The sequence below is a fragment of the Gracilinanus agilis genome, chromosome 1 (assembly GCF_016433145.1).
Source record: "Gracilinanus agilis isolate LMUSP501 chromosome 1, AgileGrace, whole genome shotgun sequence".
Taxonomy (NCBI): Eukaryota; Metazoa; Chordata; class Mammalia; order Didelphimorphia; family Didelphidae; genus Gracilinanus; species Gracilinanus agilis.
Window position 1 is genome coordinate 211,987,001 of NC_058130.1, and position 26,192 is coordinate 212,013,192.

Sequence of the window (26,192 nt, forward strand, 5' to 3'; positions counted from 1 at the left end):
CTCTCCATCCCTTCTAACAACCTAACCTGGTTGTTCTCAGAACCAGTCCTGAATATGGGAGAGGAAGAACATGAAACTACTCAAGACTAGTTCCATCCTACTGTGTGACCATGGAGTCTACAGTCCTGCTGTTTCCATAACTGATGGACTCTCCCAAAGAGCAGGTTCTTTCAGTGATCTATAATGTGCTTCCTTGATGGGCTACTCTGGTACGGAGCTTTCCTGGGGTCAGTGTCTTCATCAGGAAGTCAGGAGAGAACCCTACTTTCCTTCATCAATCAACGAACATTCATTATTTAGCTTCTAGTGGGTTCCAGGAACTGTGCTAAGTGCTGAGCATACAAAGACAAAAATGACAGTCTTTACCTACAAGGAGCTTACAATTTTCTTCATAAAGGGACCTCTGATTTTGAATAGGGAGTCTGAGAACTGGGGTACCTCTGAGCTGACCTGATTTCTCTCTATGTGAGAACAAGACTCCACCTTTGATCCAGAGATCCTGATGTTGGACTTTTTGCTTGGCCACTTTCTTGGGAGAGTTATAGTTGGCAGCAGGAGAGGAAAGGAGAAGAATCTGTGGGGGTACACTAAATTTAGGGTGATGTGAGGACCTTCTCACATGCCAGACTCAGGTTTACACAGAAGTCAGGGGGCATCTGCTTGGAAGATACTTTTCAAAGTTCCATCCCCAGCTACTGCCAAGAACTAGACCATGGTGAGGGGCTGCATGAGCCAAGCAAGGAACTTTGGATTGGGATTAGTCCTAGGTGCCACCAAAGACTTGTTCCATCTCCAAACTCTGAAGTCGACTGAACCAGGGACCCATACCTCCCAAACATGAGCAAGAATGGGAGGACTGTCCCAACGAGAGGTTTGTATCTCCTGGAGATACAAGGTGAACCTGTCTAGATCTGTCTAAAAGCAGAGCCCATTTCTGCTGCTTTTGAACTGTATAAACAGACATTGGAGCAGGAAACTTGAAGGAAGGGGGAGAAAACTTGTTTGGGATCAACCAATTCAGTTCAGTTTCAACTCAACACCACAAGTATTTTACTAAGTGCTTACAGGATACAAAGACTGAAGTGAAAAACAGTACCTGCCCTCAAGGAACTTCCATTCTACTGGGGGATAAACACAAGTAAACAAATAAGTAAATATACAGTAATTTAAGAAGGTGGGATAGGTGGGAGAAGAATAAGCACTAACCACTAGGCTTCCAAAGCTAGTGGTGACACTGGTGAGCCAGGGATCCTAAGAAATTATATCCCAAGTGATGGGGGAGAGGGGCAACCTATGCCAAGGTGTAGAGGAGGCAGGTGGGAGAATGGAGCAAATAGATGTTCCGAGATGTCAGTGCTGGGGACTCAGGACTATTCCCTGGACAGATGCCTCCAATCAGGGTGCATTTAGGGAGGATTAAAAACAAAAAACAGAAAGAGCTGTTTCTCTTCCTGTCCCAAAGGCGGACAGAATTCTGGCCAGCGTTAATACTGGGGTGAGTGTGTGTGTGTGTGTGTGTGTGTGTGTGTGTGTGTGTGTGTGTGTGTTGCGCGGGGGGGGGGGGGGGGTTGGCAGGTGATGGAGAAATGAGAGTGAGTGAACAGGTTTTTTTGAATTTCTGTTCAAAAGACTGAGCAACCCCTAAATGGCAGCGATCTGGTGAAATCTTCCTCGTCAGTCGCCAATTTGGGAATCCTGGGGTACTTCCTAGCTTGCTCTCTTTTCCCAGCTGTGGCCTGGGTCAGAGGAGTGAGATGCCCCTACACGTCACCAGCTTCCAAACGATTGCTTTTATTTACATATAAATGATTCCTCCTCCTTCCACTCTCCCCTCCTCCCACCCCACCCCCGCCCCAACCCTCAACAGTCCGGTTTGTTTCTTCGTAGTCGATTCCTCGGTTTAGGAAAACGTCATGTGGGGGGCCGGGCTGAAACTCTGCTCGGGGCTGGTGGCTGTGGGGAAGAAGCCCGGGAATTCTCTTCTGCCACCCCCCTCTCCCCTGGTTTTCCCCAGCCCTCTGCTCAAAGCCTGAGAGACAGCCCCACTTTCCCTTTGCTCCGCGATTGTTTTGGGGTGGTGATCTCATGTTCTTCCTATGAGGTCATCCGAAGGCCAGAGACTCTTATCCCTTTTTAATTGGGAGAAAATCGGATACTCCTAACCTACCAGATAATTGTGCCCGAGGCCACCCCCAGAGAAGGGCTGGAGGGGAGGGGAAGTGAGAGTGGCTGTGTGTGCAGATTAGGAACCAACCGACCCCCTGGGACTACCTTGAGGCAACAGAGTTCTCAGGGCTGCTTCTCAAATTCTTTAGGTCAGTGTCTGTTTTCAGGTCAGAGTTAGCCGAAGCGGAAATGACAGTCTCGAGTGCTTAGAACTCCGATTCCCAGGGGCACCTGGGGGAGTGGGAATCCACCCCGCTCCGTTCCCGAACCAGCCGTCCCGGGCCTCATCCCCTCCCCCACTCCTGGCCGGCCCCTTCGCGAACCAACAGCAGGACTCCGTGATAAGATACTCGGAGAGACTTTCTAGTCCAGCCTCTGCCCAGCCGCCTGGGAAAGTCATTCCCTTATCGCCGCATGTCCGCAGTCGCCGCCCGCCAACCCGGGAGTCAGCCCTTCCCGCCCCGACTCGGGTGGAACCGCACCCATGTTTCTGCTTCCCTGATTCCAAGATCGGCAGAGGAGAGACGCCGTGCCCCAAAGTCTACCAGCCAGGTCGGGCGGGCTTCGGCCCGAGACCCTGCCGGACACGAAATGTTCAGGGGCCGGAAAGGCAACCGGAAAGTAAGAAAAGCCCCTGGTCCGCGCTGTCCCCTCATCCTGAGGCGGCAAGAATGACAACAGGTGCCAGGCGAAGCGCTTGTCCTCCACAGGTTACTAGGAGCCAGGCAGCATAGCACAGCCGGGCCCTTCTGAGGTCTGGGGGCTTTTAGCTCATCCCTCCCAATAGCGGAATGCTTCAAGGGAGGCAATGGACTTTCCTTTGAGGGATACAATAAAACCCGTTTTCTGAGGCGGAATGGGGGCTGGCCCACCTGTATTGTTGGCAAATGAAGCCTCGGGCCTTTGGGAAAGGCAAAGGGCCCAGACTAAAGTGACTTGTGTTCAGAGGGTGACCCGTAATCGTTGCCCGTGGCACAAATGGAGAGTCAGGAAGACTTGGTTGGAAAGATGTTTGAAATTTGCTGGGCCTGTCTCTTAACCCATCCCAGCCTCAGTTTCCTGACCTGTAAAATGGGGATAATAGCACTTACCTTACAGGGCTGTGGTGAAGGACAAGTGAGATAATGTGTATAAGTCACATTGTAAATCTTAAAAGCCATACTGAGTGGCCCATTAGTATTATTTAGGATAACCTAAAATAGAATCAAAGTGGCTCTCGGTCAGCCCCAGACACTGAACCCAAAATTCACCCATGTATGTTGAATACCACAGGGTTATCTCAAAAGGAAGTGTGGCCTAGGAGGGGGTCTCTTTCATTTCCTCAAGGCACCTTTGCTTTCAGGGGAAAGAGAAAGTAAGGACCTATTTTTAAGTCTCAGGCCCTCAAGTTTACAAAGTCTAAACCCCTAGGTGATCTGAATCTTGTTACTGGGATATAATGTCAGGGGTTCTAGAGGGAGTCAGGAGGCCCAAGTTTGCTCATCTATAAAAGGAGGGGGTAGGCCCTGATAACTGCTGAAGCCCCCCCCCCCCTTCTACCTTAGTTTTTCTATGACCCTTTTTCCAAGTCCTGGCCCACCCACAGATGTAGAACTTTGGATAAGTCATAAACTGGATCTGTTTTTCCCTCCAAGTTTCTTTTACATTTCTAAACTTGATCAGAGGTGTCAAACACAGCTTGTAGGCCCTTTCCCTCAGCACTCCAAATGGGGCCTGAACCACAGTGGATGTAATTGGGAAATGTTTAACACAATGCATAAAAATAAAACAGTAATGTGTTTTCCTCTTGATACGTGGCCTACGGACATCTTCCTGTACCATTTGGTGGCCCCTGTTTTGGGTTGAGTTTGACCCTGCTGCATTAGATGACTTCCAAGGTTCACGGTTCACTCAAGCTCAAGGATTCTATGATTCTATTACAGGAGCCTGCCCAGGGGCAGCTTTTTGGTCATGTTAGTCTGTCACTCCTTAACAAAGCAGTTTCTGGGGCAGCCAGGTAGCTCAGTGGATAGAGCACCAGGCTTGAGAATGGGAGGTCCTGGCCTCAGATACAACCTTGCCATATGAACTTAGGCAAGTCATTTGCCTCCAATTGCCCAGTCCTTACTTAGGCTTACTTAGAATCAACTTGTATCATTTCTAAGACAGACAGTAAGGATTCTAAGACAGAAGCCATTTCCCAAATTCTTACTCTAAACTTAGTTAAGCACATGTCAAAGATGGAGTTTGGGGTTCTTTTTTTAAGCCCTTACCTTTGTATTAGAATCAATAATAAACATTGAAGGCCAAAGAGCAGTAAGGGCTAGGCAATTGGGGTTAAGTAATTTGCCCAAGGTCAACCATGGCTGGAAACATCTGAGATCACATTTGAACCCAGGACCTCCAGTCTTGGTGCTCTATCCTCTAAGCCACGTAACTGGATGGAGTTTTTAACTCAGGAACCTCAAATATTCAGGGCCATGTCCACATGGTTTGTCTTGGAGTTCTCAGCTAAGAATCATCTCTTCTAGCTTTGGGTCTTATCAGGGAGGACTTGGAAGAACTAAACCTAAAACATGTTAGGACATTTCCCTGCCCACCGAGTGCCTACTAGAGCATCCACATTATTTCAACTTCCTTGGATGTGATCCTTCCTGTGACAGTGGGGCTTTGGGCAGCAGCTCAAGAAGGGACAGGCCCAGCTTTCTTCCAAAACCTTTGGTTAGAGAGTCCTGGACAACCAGCTACTCTTTGCAGGCCCAATATGCTGACCCTGATGGCTTTAAAATTTAACATTTGGGGAAGCTTTGGTGGCTTTCACAGATCTTCATGGTTGATTCAATTCCCAAATAAATTAAACCTGACCTATCACTGAAGGAGCTTGTCATATCACATCATCATCACCATCATCATCTCGTTTATATAGTGCCAGGCACTATGTCTAGATGATAAAAGAATAAAAGGGACATGTTTCCTGCCCAAAGAGGCTCACATTCTAATGGGGGCCAATGAATCTAAATCATTGCTTCTGCCCTTGATGGGATGGAAATGAATTTCAGGTATATCCTCTCAAAGTCAAAAAGCTTGAAGACTTTCTACATGTTGGATGGTTGGTTGCTCATAGCAAGTTTATGGGAAAATCTGGATAACATGGGATGGGCAGACATAGACTGATAGTTATGAAACCCCTATATCAATAAGGTCACAAATTCATTGGACTATTTATTGGTCTTATAGAACCCCAAACTTGGAATGGAAGCTATCTCATCTAACCCATCCCCTCACCCTTACATTAAAAGATATGACTAATATAGGCATTAATAAAAAAATTGGAAGGATGAGAGTCAAAATTTGGCTCTAAGCTTTGAGGAACTTCTAAAAGGGCTAGAATAACGGAAATTTCATCTAGTTGTACACATGAATCAAGAGGAACAGCACGGTATATAGCAGAAGTCAGTATAATACAGGTTCACATTCCACATCAGGCACTTAAAAAGGATGTGTTTCCTGGACAAGTCACTTAACTACTCTTGTGGTACCCCCCAGCTCCAAATATGTAAACTTGGTTTGGGAGGGAATATAGGCTGGATTAGATGGTCTTTATGGTCCTTATCAGCTCTGAATCTTGATTCTTTGATACAGAAAAGTAAAACTACTTGTAGGTAGCTGTAGACAATGCTATTTCTGTCTCCTCTTGTACAGATAGGATGCAATTCCACTTTTTACGAGGGTAGGTCAATGCAGTCCTGATTTGGTGGTTGCCAAGTTATTTTTTAGTCATGTCCCCATTTGGAGTTTCCTTGGCAAAGAGTGGTTTGTCATTTCCTTCTCTAGTTCAGCTTTCAGATGAGGGAAGTGAGGTGAATAGGGTGAAGTGATTTGTCCAGTGTCACACAGCTAGTGAGTATTTGGAAGACGAGTCTTCCTGATCTCAGGCTGAGCACTCAATCCACTGTGCCACCTCACTGCCTAGCTGAGACAGTTTGATCTTTTGTTCTTCCAGATGAACTTGGTTATAATTTTTTCTAATTCTATAAAAGTTTTTTTTTTGGTAGTTTGATAGGTATGGCACTGAATAAGTAGATTAATTTGGGTAGGGTTGTCATTTTTATTATATTAGCTCGTCCTACCCAAGAGTAATTAATGTTTTTCCAATTGTTTAGATCTAGTTTTAATTGTGTAGAAGTGTTTTATAGTTGTGTTCATATAACTCTTGTTTGTCTTGGCAAATAGATTCCTAAATATTTTATATTGTCTAGACTGATTTTAAATGGAGTTTCTCTTTCTAACTCTTGCTGCTGAGTTTTATTGGAAATATATGGAAATGCGGATGATTTATGTGGGTTTATTTTGTACCCTGCAACTTTACTAAAGTTGTTAATTATTTCCTTTTAGTTGATTTTCTGGGGTTAAGTAGACCATTATATCATCTGCAAAGAGTGACAGTTTAGTCTCCTCATTGCCTACTTTAATCCCTTCCAATTTTTTTTCTTCTCTAATTGCTACTGCTAGTGTTTCTAGTACAATATTGAATAAAAGAGGTGATAATGGGCATCCTTGCTTCAGTTGGGGCAGTTTGGACAATGATTTTCTCAGACTAGGTTGGCAAATTTTCAAAGGTCACATCATGAGATTTTGGCCTGGTTCTGCTAGTGTTATGAGGCAGGAGAATGGGCACCACAACTAGAGGCAGAGGGCCTTGGTCTGAACCCCAGCTCTTCTACTTACTGCTTGTGTGACTTTGAACAAGTCACCTAACCTCCTGGCATCTGCTTCCTCACCTTGTAGGCAGCTGAGTGTTGCTGTGAATAGTGTTGGCCAATGTTCAGATCTGCTTCGGACACTGGCTTGTGCCCTAAGCAAGTCATTTAACCTTTCTCAGCCTGCTTCCTCACCCATAAAATGAAGATAAGGAAAGCATCTCCACCATGGGGTTGTGAGTACCAAATGAAATGACTTGTGAAAAGTGCTTTACAAACTGAAAACTGTGTAATGAGGGGAACTAACTAGCTGTTTTCTAAAGTCTGTTTCAGTATTAAATCTATGCCATGTCCCTGAACCCACCTTTCCAATGTGTGGGTGGGTGGTGACGATGGTGTTTGCTACTGTCCTGGGGTGAGGTGAGAGCAATGTAGCAGTGAATTTGGCAGGTGTGCTAGAAATCTGGAACATTCTTCACAGGTTAATATGAAGCAGCTGTAGCCCACAAGTAACTATCCACCCAAAGTCCAAAAACAATAACTACACGCCAGGACAGATCCAAAACCAGAAAAAATGCTTTATTGGAAAGGTACAAAACCAGTCACAGCAGCTAAATGTACAGCAATAAATTACGTTGTGGCTGTCAGAAGAGCAAAGTGATGGACACAAACACTGGGCTATACGCCATACAAACAGGAATCCACATTACTTGGTATATTCTCAATAATTTATATTATAATAAAAAAAGCAGCACAAAAATAAATATTGAAATGAAATTACTGAATAACCACAGAGGACAGAATGAGCTGGTGCTAAAAACTTAGACTGTCCCTATCATTGGGGGAAAAAAAGTAAGCAAAGTATTTGTCTTCTATGGAAAGGTCCCAGAAGATTAAAGCACAGGAGATAAAGGAAAACAAACCCACATTTTAAAAAGATCATAGACTTTTTTCTTAAATTAAAAAAAATTAAAATTTTGACAATGAAATTTCAATGATTTGAAAGGGAGGGCAAGAGAGAGAGAAAAAATGCCACCTTTTTCCTAGGCCAGTCTGTGGCCATCAGAATCTCCGAGTGATATACCAAACTCTCTTAGGCTATCTCCTGGCCCTTCACTCCCCCACCCCAGGGGCCTTGCTTTCTCTTCCTCTTCTGCTATAAACACTTTGCTCCCTACTTGGCCTAGAGCTTCCAGATTTCAGACACTCTTCAGCTGTTTTCCCCAAACTTCCAAAGTCCTTTCAGGTGCCCAGGCAAGCACAACTATTAATCTACTCTAACTCCTAGATGTAATGTTCTTGGCCCTCCACCCTGCAGTCTGGGAAGTGGTTTATAGGTCAAGAATTCCATAGAAAAGTTTACTTGCCCATGCAAAATGCTGCCTCTTCCCACCCACCTTCTCTGCCTTTCTTGTGTATCACAAGCAAGGAGAACAGAAACACTCTAGCTTTGGACACCAGAACGTCAGAATGAAACCTACCCTGGAAAAAAGGGGTTGGCAGGAAATCCTATTGCAGGGAAGGGAAAGGTACATTGCAGGGTTGGGAAAAGGATTTGGCTGGCGCACCTGGGGGCAAAATACCTAGGCATGACATCTAGGGAGGTTGCCCTGGTTGGGGGTCATCCCCCAAGCCTGAGGGCAGTGGTTCAGAGGAATGTCATGCAGAATAGAGTTTAGAATGCACGGGCCTTAGAGCCAAAGTCCCACTCAAAATGGAAGAGGGAAAACTGGGTGTGGAGAGCAACCAACAGATCCCTCCTTCCACAGAACCTGTGGTTAGGACTCATTTGCAGAAGTTAGGGGTAAAGAAGGGAAGCCACTCCCATTCTCTACCCCCCAAGTCAAATTGTCAGGCCAGGCACTCCTGACCTGACAATTATTTTTAATAAAGATTTTTACAGTATCAAACTTGAAAAAAAAATTAATTTTGCTTACGAAAAATCTGTACGATAAAATGTGTATATAATTATATATATATATATTTATTTTTTTCTCTCTCTCTTTAAATATTTCCACGTGGTCCTTATTGATATCCAATATGGATTACCTACCATGGCTATGGTATCAACAGTTTTATTAACACTCAGGCCTCTTGTTTTAAAGAATCCAAGCGCCTACTGGTAGAGACCTGGCTCTCAGCTTGGCCAAACCCTTTGGCACTCTTCCAGGAAATGGAAAACTATTCAGCCACATGGCAGTGCTGCTGGAGAAGATCAGATACTTCTTGTTTTATTCCAACAGCAGAGACAACAGAACAAAGATTCAGCCCTTGGGGCCTGTGCCACTTCTATGGTAGCCTCCCTATGTGGTTAAGGGCCCTTAAGGGGCATTGCAGCTTGTTTGTTTTGTTTAGGGGTAGGGAGAATACAGTAAGAGGGAAACTGGGAGCAAGGAGCTGGGGAAATGGGATGAGAGGAAGGTCTTTTTCTGATGAACCCAACAAAGCTTTCTCCAAGAGTGGGGTTGCTATTGGGCTGTGGTATAATTAAGCTTCCCCAAAGCCAACAGAGGAGTCTCATTCCACTCTTCCTCTTCCCCACCTCCCAGCTCTATACACACACATACTGGTATATACGCATATGGTAAAGAATTCAGACTGAACCTGGTAGACCAGAGCACTTAGCTGATCCAGGGAACTTTATAGGATAGGCTTTCTGACTGGGGAATGTGACCCTAACTCAGGCTCATTCCCCAACCTTAACAGTCAACACCAATCTATTAGCAGGGCAGGTGGAAGAGATTGAAGTAGTAATGCTTAATAAACACCTTCCCAAATGTTTAATGGAAAGTGTTCTGAGGTTGCTTTTACTACTCTCCAGTGGGAAGGAGCTCCAGGAAAACATTACTGTGAGATCTTTGATGGCTCAGTTGCTCAGGAAAGAAAAAGCAAGTTAAAGGCTTCAGACGATGTTTTGAGCACCAAGGTTGCACAGATCCCTCTCATCTTTGATGCAGTGGCAAAAGAGTACAATTAAGGTTCTCAAGGATCCACCTGGGAAACCTCAAGCTTTCAGTAATCAAGTCCCAAACCTACTTCCTCTCCAGAATGCACAATCTACCTTCTTGACTCAATCAATACAACGATAATTTCCTCATGCCACATTCTAGGTCTCTTCTTAAAAACTCATTTTCTACATCTTCCAATAACACAAGATAACCTTTATACCTGACCTCTTCCTCTCTGGGTCCTATCTGCTCCCCACACCACGCTCTTGGCCCACCCAAGGCTACTTCCTGTGTCATCTCAAACAGGATCCACTACAACATCAAGTGTACTGTAAGTGACAGCATCTCTGCTGGCACCAAACACTGCTGCTCATCTGGGCCAGAGCATCAAGGATCTGATGCCTGTCTGCCTCCTTATCTCCCTCCTCCCCTCCACACCACCCTCAATCCTTCTTACCTCCTTTCCTTGGAACCAAAGCCTTTGTTTATGTTCTTCAAGTACTCTCCTCCACAAAACCCCTTATTTTCTCTCTGGGTCCCTCAGAATTCCCATTTCTCAGAGACTCACTGTCTTCTCATTTACGAGGAGAAGAGTTGACCACAAGCAGATCTCTCCAACACAAGGCTATTCATGTAGGGCAAAGGAAGGAAGCTGACATCAGCTCTGACATGTCTACCTGTAGATCTGCTCTAAATCAATGAACAAGCACACTGGCTCCTCCTCTAAGCTTCCCTCCTCTCTGCTTTGGCAGCTGGGCAGGCAGGCTCCCCATTTGAACAAAAGGAGGTTGTTTCTGTTTCACCAGCCTCTAGCAGGCACCCCTGTTTGCAGACAAGGGGGTGTCTGGTTGCCCTGGCTTCTTCAGCAGATACTACTTCCCCCTTCCTGAAGCTCTGCTGCCATCTATGCTCTAGAGACCATCTTGAACATTCTGCTTCGCCTTCAGTAACACCTCAATCAGTCCTCTGTGGAGCAGACATCCCTTGCCACTGCTCTGTTTCAGCCTGGTAATACTGCTCTGATATCTCCCCTGGGGAATGCTGTGCACGCGTGTGCATGAACGCACACACAAAAGCCTGCCTAATATTTTCCACACCTCCTTTATTGGAGCACCAGGGAATCCTAAGCTAACAGCTAAAACAGGGCTGTGAGTGCATTCTAAATGTGGAACACCTGGAAGAATTAAGCTGCACTACATGCCTTCTGTTCAGGTCTTGCTCAGGGAGGGAAGCCAGGCATTTAGTCATGTCAGGAACCTGAAAACTTACTCCTCATGCCTGGGGAACATGAGGGAACAGGAAAGAAGAAAAACTGAGGGAAGGAAGAGAAGAAAGTTGAAAATATATTAAAATTTTGAAAATATGAGCTAAAAACTGAGAGCCTTCTCTATCTGATATATCTCAAATATATCATGTTTGCAGAGTCTCCGCTTATATTTCCTTTTAAGCACAAAACAGATGTGATGCTGCCTCTTCAGGTGGGTAAGGAGATGGTTCTGAGATCTCTTTGAACAAGAGTGGCCATAGGCTGACAGAAGAATCTGCTGGAGTAATGCTCCCTGGCATGGTGAATCTTGGGGTCCCATATACATTTTCTGTCTGCCAAATGTCCAAGAGGCACCTTGAGAAATAACCTTTGCCTCAATAACAAGATTTGCTATATAGTCACAAAGGGGTGGGAGTGGGGAAGGAGGGTGAACTGGAAAGGGGCATAGAATGGGGTGGTTCAACAGAAGTTCTTTCTCTTATCCTACACCCAAGCCCAAACTACTGTCATAAACTATCAAAGGCCACCAAAGAAGCAGCCACTGAGGGTCCCTTTGCAGGTGATGGTTGCACACTTTTTAAGGAGACACATCAACTCAACAGGACTGAGGAGACTGACCAAGCACAAGAGACATATTTCCCTGTCCCCTTCTCAATGGGCTGCCAGTCCCACCCACCTTCACCCTGCCCACCCTCTAACCCACAGTCGCCTGGAACACTAGGATGCAGCCGAAAAGGGCACCGAGGTGGACGAAATCTCGGCTGATTTGACAATGGTGATGACGCTGGTGGTGGCAACCTTGGTGGGAGCAATGGGTCCCCGGGCTACGGTGCGGGCGAATGTCTGCAATGCTTCGTATTTAGAACGGAGGGCATCCAGCTCCAGCTTCATGCTGCTATTTTCTCGGGCCAGTTTCTCCACCTCTTGTTGCAACTCCACCCGCTGCCGCTCCAGCTCCTCCTTCTGGGTCACCCGCTTAATGCGGCAGCTTGCAGCATAGCCTCGGTTCTTAAGCGTGCGCCGACGCTGCTTCAGGCGCATCACCTCCTCCTTGGTGAGGCCCCGGAGGTGCTGGTTAAGCTCTCGCACAGACATTGACACCAGCTCATCGTCACTGAGCACCGGGGCATTCTCTCCTGACTCCTTCTTAACCTGGTAAGAATCAGTGGAGCGGGGTTAGCAGACACAAAAATGCCAGGGCTAGGGAGCAAACAGCCTCCAAGTGCAAGGAGGCCATGGGCTGGGATTCTTACAGCGGGCTTTTACAAAGGAATGTGTGGTGCTATCCCCTGAATTTCCTCAAAGGTAAATCACGGCATCTTGGCTGTACTTGACAAGTGGTGATCTGGAGGGATGGCCAGGATTGAAGAGCATTTTGCTCATGAAGAAAGTGTATAAAGAACACCACAGAGTTGCTCACTCTTCATTGAGTAAATAACAAATACAAATGTGTCTAGCTATGGAATCCAGCCTGGCTGGCCAGTCAGTTTGAAACATGTATATGACACACTGTTTTAGAATCTTCCACTAACACCAGTAGGTAATAAATCAACTTTAAGCCTCAATTTGAGAAGTCATACACCACATAGCAAAAGAAAATACCTACTTCAACTTCCAGAAAAGAATCCTATTAAATCCATATGCTTTTCAGAAGCCTCTATACTTAAAAAAAAATACCCCAATACCCCCAAACCCAACCAATCAAATATAAAAATCAGCTAAATGAATGAGATGTGGCAAACAAAAATGTTGCTTTTAAATTACTGTCCCTCCTCCTCTTCTCCCTGCTTCTCTCCATGTTTCTAATCATTACTGCTCTAGAGGAAAAGCTTCAGAGGTTCTTAGAGCATCTGAGAAAGTGTGGATGCTCAAAAGAACAGGATCAATCAAACATTTACTAAGGACTTGTCATGATATGCTTGGTCACTATACTAGGTGCAGGGGATAAAAAAAAAAACTCAACAGTTTCTGTATTAAAGAGCTAAGTCTCAAAATACTGATTTAGATAAAAAAAAAAAGTAGTACTCAAGCTTGAATTCTAAAGGATTTAGGAAGCAGAATCTAAGTGGCCTCAATATTCTACCACCAACAACTGGCACTGAGTTGGCCTGGCAAGAGATGGGTCCTTCCTACCTTCTAAATTAGGTACCCTTGGATACCCTCACTGGGCTTCCTATTTCTCTAGGTTGGTAATTCTCATTCAACAAAACCTGAGCACAGGTCTTTTTTATGAGGAAAGGTATAGCCCATGCTGTACTCATGTGCTGCTATGAAAACTGCTCCGAGAGCTCTGGAATAAAAATTACCTATACTTGGGCAGCTAGGTGGATAGAATGCCAGGCCTGGAGTTGGGAGGAGCCTAGCTCTTGCCTGTCTTAGAGTTGTTACTCTGAGAAAGGCAGAAATGTTAAGGTTTAAAAGTTAAGGCAGGAAGTAAGGGTTAAACAAACAAACAAGAAAAAAAACACCAGACTCTTATGGGATGCAAAGTATTATTCCATACAAGTGATCCTTGACCAATGAACCTGATTCTGTCACAAGTTTCTGGAAATCTCTTGGGATCTACCTAAAACCATCTAAATGGAACTGTCTTACCTTTAATGCCTTGTTTGGTTTAGGATTAGTCGTCATAACCTGGGCACAGTCACCTGGACAGAACTGATTGGAAAATGCAACTGGAAGAAAAATGAACAAACACACAAGCAAATACAGGTTAAATAATGCCCAGGCTCAGAATACTACAGGGATCTTCTTATATGCTACTCTCAGAGGGGTGATGTTTTCTTTTCCAGAGAGGATCTAACTATAAACATTGTTCTAACCAGGATGAAGGGAGACCCATCGTCATGAAGGCCACACAGTTCTTGTCTTCTTTAAAAGCAGGTCCAGAAAGGACATTTTATTCTAAAGGCACCAACCCCAAAGTGATGCTACTACAATGTAACTTTCACAGTCCAGGATACTTTGCTCTTGGTGCTAAGGGGGTTCCCCATATGTGTTGGTAAACAACACTCTGTTTCAAAGAAACTATTTAGCACCAGCAACCCCTCTCATTGCCTTATCAATATTCCTCTTAGGTCTGTACTGTAGGAAAAGTGTCTTGTTTTTTTGATGAAACACTATCCATGGGCACTCCTCACTTCATACTATTCCACCTCTACAAACAAGGAACTTTCAGCTGTAATGGAGATTGACAGCATGTTTTGAGAACTGAAGCAACAATTTACAGAATGGTAATGGGTGAATACCTGAACCTGTTGCCTAAGTAGCAGCACTGCTCAATATTTTACATACAGCACACTATACCCTGAGAAACATCATTTCCCACCTTCTCCCCGAGGTCTAAACTGAGAAGCCCAGAGACCTGACTGCAACCACAAAGGCAGTCCCTCCAGTGAGATGCCATCCTTTGCCTTCACCTTGCCCTCTCACAATGAACTCTGGTTTGTAACACCTGCATCCCAAACCTAGCCCTGGGCCCCTCCTCCTGATACCCTGCCTCCAGAGCATCGATGCTGCCAGATGAGCCCGCCCATCAAGTACCTACCGAGGAAAAGGGCACTGCAGCTGTGACATCACCACCTCCTCCTATGCTGCCCCCAACATCCTGACCCCACGATCTGAAGAGCGTGGAAGGACTCCGGCTGAGACTACCCCGTGGTCCCTGATGAGCAAGGGAGTCAATGAGCTGGATTTCGAAGCCTGTAGCTGGAGAGTGAGATGGGCAGCAGCAGCACTGGGTGTTTGGAGGGAGCACACAGACTATGTCTGGCGGGAGTTCTTCCCCCAGCCACCCACCAACCAGTCCCTCCACCCTCCCTTCTCATTTTCACGTCTGCATTGTGTCACACATTCTAATCATTCATGAAAAACCCAGCCAAAGCATCCCAAGCATGATTCCCCTCTGATAGTTGCCATGGTGACCTTGGGAAAGTAGCCAACCCTGAGATGGTAGTCATGGAAACAGAGAAGCCCAAAAGGAATAATGACTTTGGGTCATGTCTGTGCAAAGACATCACGAGGTCGACAGACAGTAAACAAACTCATTCACATCCCAAAAAAACTGGGGAAGGGACTGAAGGGCCGGGGGGGGGGGGGGTCAAGAGGAAAGGTGTGAACTAGGCTTGACTACAAGCTGCTTTGCCGGAGCCTGAACAACTACTAACCAAGCTGCCACCTCCCTCCCTTAACCTTCCCCAAACTGCATCCAAATGCAAGGCAAAATGTGATGGAAGAAAGAGAGAGACAGAAAGGCAGGGTGGAGATGGAGAGAATCCTTCAACTCCAAAGGATAGGGCCACATTGAAGTCTCTCCTATTTTTGATATGGACTAGACAGGGAGGGTAATTTTCCATTTCCCTGCCTGCTTTGATCTCCCTTCGTCTGTCTCACTTTCGTTCCTGCAGCACAGGCTGCCAGGAGACAAGCTGTGATAAATGAGCCCCTGGCACAGAATCCCTTGGCTGCAGCAGCACCTGGGACCCTCTGCCCTCTGATCTTGCATTCTACTCTTTCTCCATCTGTCCTTTCTGCACCTTATCACCAGAGGACTCCCGTTTTGTGGAGTTATAAAGAAATAGGGAAAAGAAAAGAAAAGAAAGTGGTTCAATCAGATCTTCATAAAAAGAATCTATAAAAATAACCCTAATAGAATAGCCCTTAATAAAAACATGACTGCTCTCTTTATGAACATGCTAATGACATACACCCACGAGAAAATGAGTAGAATCATACCATAATAAAGGTTCAGATGGACATCTTAGTAGTACTTTTCTATGGTTGGAAAGAATTTAACTCTTAAATACAATTATATGCCTATATATGGATGAAATGGGGAAAATGTAGTGGAGTGATTGCTGACAAATGAGAAGAAAACTGTTCTAGGACCTCAAATCTATGCTCATTAGTTTGGCTTGATAATTGCTTTTCTGAGACCTTTTCCCCCTCCCACCTGGTACTAGAAGTCAAAATGGCTTCAGAGAAAATACTCAGGAAATCAGCACTGCTCAAAGTGCCCCAGTGACCGACCTGCTAGAGCCTGGCAGCTGGGAAAGTGATGAAAAACTTTTCCATGTCGAAAAGGAACAGGCTTCAATATCTACACACACACACACACACACACACACACACACACACACACACACACACACACACACACTGTCAGAGCATAAGGCCCTGCAGTCAGTCTGTGACATAGCTATGCAATGAGTCACCAGCTGTTTACAGAGTTTGAGAGCTCACATTCCCACAGAACCAGAAACCCCTCCCATCCCTACAAGGATACACATGCTGAGTCCCCACTGCTTGCACTTGGCAGAGGTAAACCGGAAAAGGAAAGTCAAAGTGAAGAAGAGGAGAATGCAACTTAAATCCACTGATTACATACACAAAAAAGGTTTTTATTCTCACTCACTGGACTTGTGAGTTCAATGAAAAAGCAGAAAATGTGATTTGCTGCTTTGGAACTCCAGAGATATGGTCAATATAGTAATATCTCCATAAATCGTGAGTATGTGGTCCAACAATACATTTTATTGCCAGGATATTTGTTACAAAAAGTGGAAATAAAATAGGCAGTATAAGAATGGGTTAGTCCACCCTGTGAATTCTCTATCTATAAGCTGACTCACCTTCCACAGGACTCTGTGGAGAAAACACATAGAGTACATAGATCTCCCTTTCACCCTGATGACAGTTTATATGTCAGTTTCCTGATATATAAAATAAGGAGGCTGGACTAGCTGGCATCTGAGGTCATCCCTTGTGGTTCTATATTTGTGGTCCTATGACAGGGCTATGGCCCTTCCCTTTGCCAAACACCAGCTATCCTATGAGGGATTTACACCTAAGATATTTAAGTATTTACTGCTCCTTCCTTAGTTGTCTCTATCAATACTGAGGACATTGGAACTGCAGGCCATCTCCCTCAGTGCCTGGACTGATTTCATTTCATTCAAAGGAATTTATTAATTGCATAACAAAGAGAAACTACTGGGAGATAGTAATAGAGGAAGAGATTAGAATATTCCAATATACGTGGGCTACTATCATCCTGAGTGGCAAAATTGATCTTAGGCCCACAAGGGGCCTGTGATATCATAGAATGGTGTCCTATTAAACATGGGCTCAATATGACAGGTTCTTAGCTATGTATATGAAATGAACTCATCTCTGTTTCCATAGTATCTAGTACTCAAGTCCTTTGATGATCAGGCTATTTGAACATAACATAAAAGAGAAAGAAAAAATCTGAACCCCAAAGCCCATAGACAAAGGAAGCTGGGGCCTTGAAGTCATCAATGGGGGCCCAGATGAAGTGAGGTGAAAGTAGAGAAGAATCATGTAAATGGGCTGGGAATCAGTGTCTAAAACAGGATTTTTTTTTTTAACCTAGCACTCATTTACCTTTCCCCCACCCCACAAAGATGTCTGTGGATAGGTTTCAGAAAGGTGCGTGAAAGCAAATGAAAAAAAAAATTTATTTTCACTAGGATCTATCTGAAATTGAGCATTACTTTCAATTATTTAAAAATATTATTGCAAATATGAATAATATAGAAATAGGTTTTGATCAATGATACATGAAAACCCAGTGGAATTGCTTATTGGCTATGGGAGGGGGAAGGGAAGAAGGAAGGGAAAGAACATGATTCATGTAACCATGAAAAAAAAATTCAAATAAATATATTTGTACTAAAAAAAATAAATAAAAATAAATATTCTTCTGAGAAGGGACCTTACAGATATCACTGGATAGTCAAAGGGGTCCATGACACACAGATGGCAAAGAAATCCCAAGTCTAAAGGAAAAACAAATGTTTCCCCAGCAAACTTCTCCCTTCTCCTTGTTAAATTTTGCTTTTAGAAAACAAGACAGATAAGACACTATGCTTCCTTGGACAGGGCAGGCCACTAGTCACTAAAATAGAACAAAGACTTTTCCTGAAAGGTTTTTAATGCTGCAGCAGAATATACCAATTTCTAGCTTTTCTAGTAACCAGACTGTTATTCACTTAACTCAGCAACTAGGCTTTAAAGTAGAGATCTTGATTAATGACTTATACTATCTTAACCCTGAATAGACCAGATAAGAGTTTAAGAAAAAAGTTGAAAATCACTTTTCATCTAGGATCACATTGTCAGAATGGCAAGTAGAAAAGATAGGCTGCTTGACATGTGAAAGCTAGGGAGGGTTTGCCAATTTCAGATTCTCTCCTGGTATTTTCATTCTACTTTATTTTGGTATCCAAATATACCATTTTTCAAATTCCATACAAAACTATGTAAAAAGTAAGACTCATCTTGGGAAATAGATCAGAATGAGAGCATTTATTTTTAAGGATTAAATGCACAACAGTATTTATTTTCCCTGCCCTCCAGAATCAAACCATGATTCTCCTCATACTTGCCTTCCAACAGCTCTTCATTGAAGGAATCAAAAGTTTACTCCTTCCAATCACAGGGCCTTGAAAAAGTCTTCCTTTGCTTACATCTTGTCACTCCCTTGGTTGGAAGTCTTTTCACTTAAATCCTACACTTACTCTTCACCTCAGTTCTCAAAAGATATGCAAAAGGTGGTCAGGTTCTGACAGCTGCTACTAATCCTAGGATGACTCTGAGTAGAAGGTCTGTCAAAAAGTTCTGAGTCCGCTAAGGACCAGATTCTTTCTTTAAGGTCAGAGAGGATTATTACCATGAGGCAGACCACCAAAAGATGAAAATTTTCTGGATACAGCAATTCACAAAGACCAAGTGCAATACAGAAGGGTTATGATTTCACATCAGTATGGAGAACACTGCCAAAATGGCAAATCCCTGAAATGGAACTTGGAAACCACTGCCATTTGGGAAGTGCCATACAAATGGTCTCATATGTCAGGGAAGTACAGAATAAGAGCATTAATCAGGAATCAAACTGTAAGGGTTTTAGAGACTAGTCAACATTTTGAAGAGTTTAAATCAAAGCATGGTAGGGTATTATAAATTGCCAATATGCTTCAAACAAGTGTTTTCCCTTTCACCATTGGTTTAAAATAAGGGAGTGGTGCATTAGCAACTGTTCACAGACACCAAAGCTCTCATTGGCAGTATCAATGTCCTATTATTGTGACTAATTTAAATCTACTGGCAAAATTTTAGCATGAATAAGCATAAGTGTGAAAATATTTTTGGATTTTAGTGATGTTGCCAGAGAATTTTAGTTCTATTTAGAATTAGATTTTAGAATTAATCACCATGTTGGGGGCCATGGAATTAAAAATTCTAATTCTTTCTGCGTTTAAGTAAGCCATTTTTTCTCTTCTTGGCAGCTAACAACTAAGAGGGTTTATTTGCCTTCTAGTTGTTTTTTTTTTTATTAACCTTTCTTAGAATCAATGCTATCAGTTTCTGCAGTAAGGGCTAAGTGACTTGACCAGAATCACACAGCTACCCAAGTGTTTGAGGCCTTGAACCCAGGCCTTCCTTAACTGACTCTTTACCCTCTAGTTCTGCAGAAGCAACCCTTGTGAAGGTTTATGTGTTTACTATTATGTATTAACTGAACTCTACTAGTTTCTGAACAAGGAAAATCTTTCAATGTTGGTCATAAAGGAAATCTGGGTTTTTAATTTTAAGCCAGAAACTTATCTAAATGTCACCGTACATTCAGCAAGTATTCACAGGGCAATTAATTTGCTTTGGAAGAAAAGGGACCTCATAAACAGACTTTGATCTCGTAAACAGGCTTTGATGAAATCACAAGCTTTGGTCATTATGTGACAAAGACTCAAATAAATGGCAGATCCAAAAGAAGGCCACATGCATGCTCTTCTGGGTCTTTTAGTAGAGTCTGAAGGAGCTGAGGGCTAGGATAGGATAATAATAAAGGACAAGGCTGAAAAGAAGTGTTCGTGCACAAAAAAAAAAAAAAAAAAGCAGAGTAGAAAAGGAATTTCCTTACTTTAAAGATAGATAACTACAGTAATTTAAGCACACAATCTTGCTAGCCTCGAGATGGCTACTATAGATACTTTTCTGTGACCTTTTAGTCTTTGTTTTAGGGACATTTACAATGGAAAACGGTGTAGACTATATAGACATCTTAAATATAGTCCCACCTCTTATTGTGAAAATTGCCCTGACAAATAAGATTCTGCCTTCTAAGCTCAGAGAATCATGATTTTTCCTTATAAAGAAAATCAAGTAAACGATTGTACATTAATAGTCTCTAATACTTCATGTTCTATAGTGAGATGTTGAAGCCACTTGAGAAAAGGAAAGTTCCATGTACTTTTAAAGCTTACAAATGATCTTATTTTTGATGTCACAATTAAGCTACACATTTTTAGTTTCAATTTAACAACTCTCCGTACACATACATCACTTTAAATCCCTTTATTGGAAGTGGGAAGAAGCTGTTCTGATCATTACAAGTATCAGATGGAAGCACAAAACGCTGAAGAATAAGTATTGATCTAAGAGTGATATGTATACAACTTAACAATCAAGAAGGCCCTAAAATAAATAAAAATTAAAAAAAATTTTTAGAGGGCCAAAGCCTCAGGTGATGTGTGAAACAGTAACTTGCTACAAATAATTAAGACATGAAGAGTTACACTCTTCTCTTGCAAAGTGTTTATATGAGCAAGCAATACAAAGTTGAGATTTAGATACTTTAACAGGTATAATACAAAAATGCAACAAATAATCAGTTGACTGGGAATAACTCCAGTTTGTTCCACAAACTGAGCAAATAACTCTTAAGTGAGGTAAGTAGTAAGGTACTACTATGACCCTTTGGAATAAAAGGTAGGAAAAAATTCTTGAACAGTCAAGTCCTAATTGTTCCTGCTTTGCCTCTTTCTCACAACAATGGATGCTAGGGATGTGTCTAGTCTATCCCCAGCATCATTATCATTTAACATCTTGACCAGCTCATTTGCAGCCTGGACATTAGGCTTTGGCTGCCTGCCCTCCTGCAAGAAATGTCTGTCTACTTGAATTTGGTCACCTTGCATTTGCAGTCACAGCAGCAGTGGCATTTCAGTTGAGCCCAAAGGCAGGCCTGGCTGCTACTGCTGTCAGAAGGTTGAAGCTCCATCTTTAGCACCTACACTCTAGTTTCATTTAACAGTTCCATTTGACCTGGGTCTGTCCTCAAGACTCAGCCCAATCTCCCACCTAGCGCATAAGGGAAATGAATGCAGCACAGGCATGTACTAACCATTAGGCAGATAAAGGAGACAGGTAACATTTCACTTAGATGCTAATATTTTTCTGTTCCCAAGACACGCCACATTATTTTCTGACTACTATAAGGAAAAACTCTCCATCATAAAGTTCTCCATGTCTAGGCTTCAGCTTCCTCATTTGCCAAACAAGGGAGTTGAACTATATGACCTCTAAGGCCTCTTCCGGCTCTAAGTCTATGATCCTATGAACCTTCACCTTATGCTCTTTTAGAAGTGTCCTCTTTTCCCCAAGACAAGACAATTGTTAATTTCCTAGAACAATAAAGGGGAAACACAATGACATTGTGAATTATGGAAAGCAAGTAAGTATCAAGCCATAATTCCCATTAACAGAACCGGGAGGGTGGGGAGTAGAGAAGGGTGAGTCACTGTTTACTGCTCCAAGGAGAAGCTGCGCAGAACATTCTCACAGCTGGCCAGCTTTCCATTTCCTTTATGGATCAGAACCTGAATCCAGTAAGATGGTTTCAGAAACCCTCAGACTCAGGAACTTTATCAACATGACTTTTTTTTATAAATATCTGGAAAATAATCACAGTCATGTCTGAGTTTGCATACAAGCTCAGCAGCTACCAGAGAACTTAAAGTTAAGGTGAGAATTAGAGTAGACAAAATATGGTTTGAAAAAGGCTTGTGACAAAGACCCAAATAGTGTCAGGGAGAGAAATTGGAATCAGCAAATTCTGACACATAGTAAATGTTGCCTTCCCCAAAAAATCTCTGTTCAACTCCCATTTTTAGCAACCATCTTGTAAGCCAATATATACCTGGAATGATTCCCTTAAAGCTTATGCTGTGTTTAAGTATAGAAGGCAAATTTCATTCTGGGGAGAATTTCTGGTTTTAGTTTATAAACCTCCCTCCAAAATTTTAATGAACAGTTTTTATTATTTAATCTCAGGAGTGAAGGGAACATAGCAGGTGGACAAGGAGGTACAGATCTTGTAAATGGCAGGGGCCATTTCTTCTTCTTTCTTCCTTTCAGGACAATGTGCTGCAGGTGCTGCTCCAGCTACTTGCATGCATTAACACGCTCCATAAAATGCCCCTTTCTCTCCTTTTCCCCAAAATGGACAATGGTTTAAAGCTGTTTTGTGTTTTCTTTTTTAAAAAGATCCAGTCCCTCTGACACTTCCTAGCTAGCTATGTGAACCTGGGCAAGTCACTTAACCCCCTTTTTCTAGCCCTTGCCTTCAAGGGTTGTTACTAGGTCAGATCTTAAAAAAAAAAAAAAAAAAAAAAAAAAAAAAAAAAGATCCAGTCATCTTTTACCAGGTCTATCTAAAAAAAAAATCACTGGGTTTGAAATGAGCTGAACATGGTGTGACATTAAGTTGCATCTGCACGTAGCAGGATGTCCTTTAAAGCTGATCCCAATAAAGCAGAGCCTTCTACAAAGCCAACAAGTAGGACTATGGCAGACAAACAAAGGTGGAGGGAAGGATAGTGGATAAGGCAAATTGCATGCCCTCATAAAAATCCACTGCTTACAGGAATGGAACTAACCTCACCATCTATTAAAGAGTAGAAGTCCTAGTTTCTGTCTTGGCTGCCAAAAGCAGTATTAACCTCCCACCCCTCCACCCCCCAAGAATGACCAAAACAATATCATAAAATTAAAAATACAAGTTACAAACAATATATGTCCTTCCAAAATGAAGTCACTTGCTTCCTACCCCATCCCCACCTCCATTATGGGCAAATAAAAAATTAGCTTATCTGTGTAAAGTAAATACTGCATATAATGCCAGAGGAATAGCAACATTATTGGCCTTACTCTTTCTAACCTAACCCATTCAAGAAGAAACTTTACTAAGAGGGATAAGAGTCTTCCCTTCAAAGATCTAGCAGATAGGAAAGAGAAGGTATGCTAATGTAGTCACTAGAAATACTAACGGAACATACCAAAGCCCTTAATTCAAAGTACACAGATCAAGACACTAAGTACTAAGATTCAAATACTTATGAATAAACAACAATGGAAGCAATACCTTCCAAACTCTCTTCATTCCCCCTTCCAGTACGACTTTTGGTAAGGGCAGGGTTAAATTCTCTTTTCCTCTAGCTGATGTCGTATAATGTCATTGGACAGGAGCAATGCCAGTCATCTGTAGGAAGTGACTGTGGTAGGAAGGCTTTTCAGCATTACCAAGGGAAGAGAGTGTACAAGTTGAACCGGCTCCCTCAGTGCGGAAGCAGCAAGGTAAATAAATTAAATACTAAGCCAGGCTGGAGGCTGCCGGTGCTCTGGGGGTGAGGGGTACACCCAACCTCACACATACACACGACCTCAAAAGGCTTCATGGTTAAATGGGAGGAGAGGCAACTCCTCTTAATTTTTCATTAAACCTCTCTCCGAGCAAATCTGGCCTTTGGGCTAACCTGGGATTGGGAGGGTTAGTCTGAATGGTAAAAAGGTAATGGAGTCTATTTCCGGTTTTCAAAGGCTGGCCTGCCTCCGGGGCTGTCGGCCCACAATAGGAATCCCCTTTTCCATATATATGGCAACATTAGGGGATATTCCAGTTCTGCACCTAAAATGGTGAGGTTTGGGGCTTTGTTTCTTGGCTTACATGAATACATTTAATTTTGAAGATGTTGTCAGAGATGGCTTTCTAATCTCTCATTTTTGGGGGAAAGATGCACTTCTGATAAAAGAACTGGAATTGGAAATCTCTTTTTTTTGTCACTGATCCACTTTTTATGCCTCAGTATCCCCATCTGTAAAATGTGATGTTTAAAATAACTAAGTTTTTTTTTAACTCTTTAAGCTGATAAAACACCTAAGTACAAATCAGTATGAATATTCTATTTCAATCCACCCTTTCCTGTCTGAGCAAATATCCCAGACTAAGATTCCAAGAGTAAACATTTGCCAAAATTGGTTTCAAATGATTGTCAGCACAACCATTTTCTTAATGAATCACTCTGGTTGCATGAAATATTTAGAAAAGACAACTTCTCTCTTTAATAGTCTAAAGTGGTTAATGAAAAGAAACAAACACTACCAGGACTTTGATTAAAAAAAAAAAAAAAAAACGAAATACAGAACTGCCTACCTAGACTTTTCTAACCTGTTAAATTAAAACCAGAGGGCAGCTCATTGGATCGAGAGCCCAGCTTAGAGACTGTTGGATCCTAGGTTCAAATGTGACCTCATTTACTGTGTGACCCTGAGCAAGTCACCTAAATTGCATAGCTGTTACTTAGAAGAATACACAATATTGATTCTAAGACAGAAGTAAACGGTTTTAAAAAGAAAGAAAAGCAATGAAATGAAACTCCCTAGAATCCAAGACGCTTTCTGTTTGGTACTTAAAGCCATCATACTTTATCTGTGGCAGCTCTAAGTGCAAGGCAAAGGCCTTTGAAGTTCAACTTGCCTCTCACAACCTACCAATTTAATATCCTAAACAGATTAGAACTATGAAGAATGGTCTCTAATGAAGGCATACATTTTTTGGTACCATATTTGGGTCAACTGCTTATACTAAGGCAGCAAGTGACAACAGACATTACTCACAGACATTACTCAAATGAACACTCATTCTTGAGCTGAACCTCCTCAGTAACCATTTGAGAAACGGCAGGTGTTTTTAGGTTGGTGACACTAGTGTAATAAGGGGAGAAGCCTCCATACACCACAGTTAACAACTACCATCAGACCTCTAAAAAGAAGTTTGTGTGTCAAATAGAGGCAAAAGCTGTATCCCCCCTCCCCCCCAAAAAAGCCCAGGGTAACCGGACAAAGAAGATCCTATTAAGTTCCAGTCCTAGTTCTGCCGTGGCTTGGGTACTAACCACAAGGCCTTTGCACCTATGGAAATACAGCTGGATTGGTTGATAGCTAACTCCCCTAATGCCTTAAGAATCCAGGGGGACGGCAAGCCGGACGGGTTATAACTAGCCCAACAAAAACAGTCCAGTGGCATTCCGACTTGAGTTCAGCTGTCACTAAGGCTGAGAAATTTCCCACTGCCTCTGACAGCGCCCCGTCTGCCCACAGGAGCACCGCGGTAACCCTCCAGCCGGCAGCTCCCCTGCATGCTCCCCGCCCCGGTGACGGCCTCCCTCCGCCCCCTCCCTTGTTTTCACCCCAACTCTCTGGTATGGCCCAATGCCTATTCCTTTCTGCTTTCCTTTACTCTCGGAATGGGGGGGGGTAGTAGTTTTTCCTCCCCTCCTCTTCATAACCCCACCCTGCCCGCCTTCTTTGCCACTGCCTGGCTTCCCTTTTCTTGGGGCGCGGGCTTTCCCTTGACCCTGGGGTATTCTTGGGGGGCACTGGAGAGGGTGTCCCCGACAACTCTCTCCCCCACGCGCCCAGCCCAGGTCCGGGGGCGCCACGTGCAAGTCCTGGGTCTCTACGCGGGGCGGTCAGCACGTGTCTCCCCCTCCGCCCCCTGGTCCGGGCACGTGTCTCCCCCAGAAGGATGACTCAGCAATTTGGGGGGTTACGGGGGTGGGGAAGGAGTCGGTCCATGGGCAGGAGGGATGGGCGGGCGGGGACGATCCCCGGGCTCGCGGAGCGCCGGCCCTGCCCAGGCGGGACGGGGCAGGACAGAGTCAGCACGTGCGGGCAGCACGAGCAGAGCTGAGAGGAGTCGGACGGGGCAGGGGGAGGGGGCCACCGACGCCCCCCATCGCCAGACCCGGCAGAGTGGGGGGGCACCACGCCCCCGCCGCCGCCGCCGCCACCCGCAGCCTTGTATCGGGGCGGGTCTCGCCCCTAAGCGCCCCGCCCCCCCCTGCCCAACAGTCCAGCGGTCGGTCCGTTACCCCCAGCTCTCCCGACCCAACCGTCAGCAGTCGCCTTCTTACCTGGGGCGCGGGCACGCGGCAGGGCCTGGCGGGGGGCGGCGGCGGCGGGGACGCGCGGCGGCAGCGGCGGCTCCGGCGG

General features: G+C 43.9%; 2 protein-coding genes across 2 annotated transcripts in view; one reads left to right on the forward strand and one right to left on the reverse strand.

The window, feature by feature from the left end:
* Nucleotides 1-11,777: 11,777 nt before the first annotated feature.
* Nucleotides 11,778-23,341, reverse strand: MAFK (MAF bZIP transcription factor K). Its single transcript, XM_044660002.1, has 4 exons — nucleotides 23,284-23,341; nucleotides 14,608-14,724; nucleotides 13,656-13,735; nucleotides 11,778-12,212 (listed from the first exon to the last, which is right to left on the reverse strand). The coding sequence occupies exons 3-4, from the start codon at nucleotides 13,689-13,691 to the stop codon at nucleotides 11,778-11,780; spliced, it is 471 nt and encodes a 156-aa protein (XP_044515937.1). The 5' UTR covers nucleotides 13,692-13,735; nucleotides 14,608-14,724; nucleotides 23,284-23,341.
* Nucleotides 23,342-25,247: 1,906 nt separating this feature from the next.
* Nucleotides 25,248-26,192, forward strand: part of LOC123249753 (lysosomal alpha-glucosidase-like) — a 69,787-nt gene continuing 68,842 nt past the window's right edge. The window contains exon 1 of the mRNA XM_044678882.1: nucleotides 25,248-25,399. The gene's annotated coding sequence lies outside the window, so the exon portion shown is untranslated. The remainder of the gene's footprint in view (nucleotides 25,400-26,192) is intronic.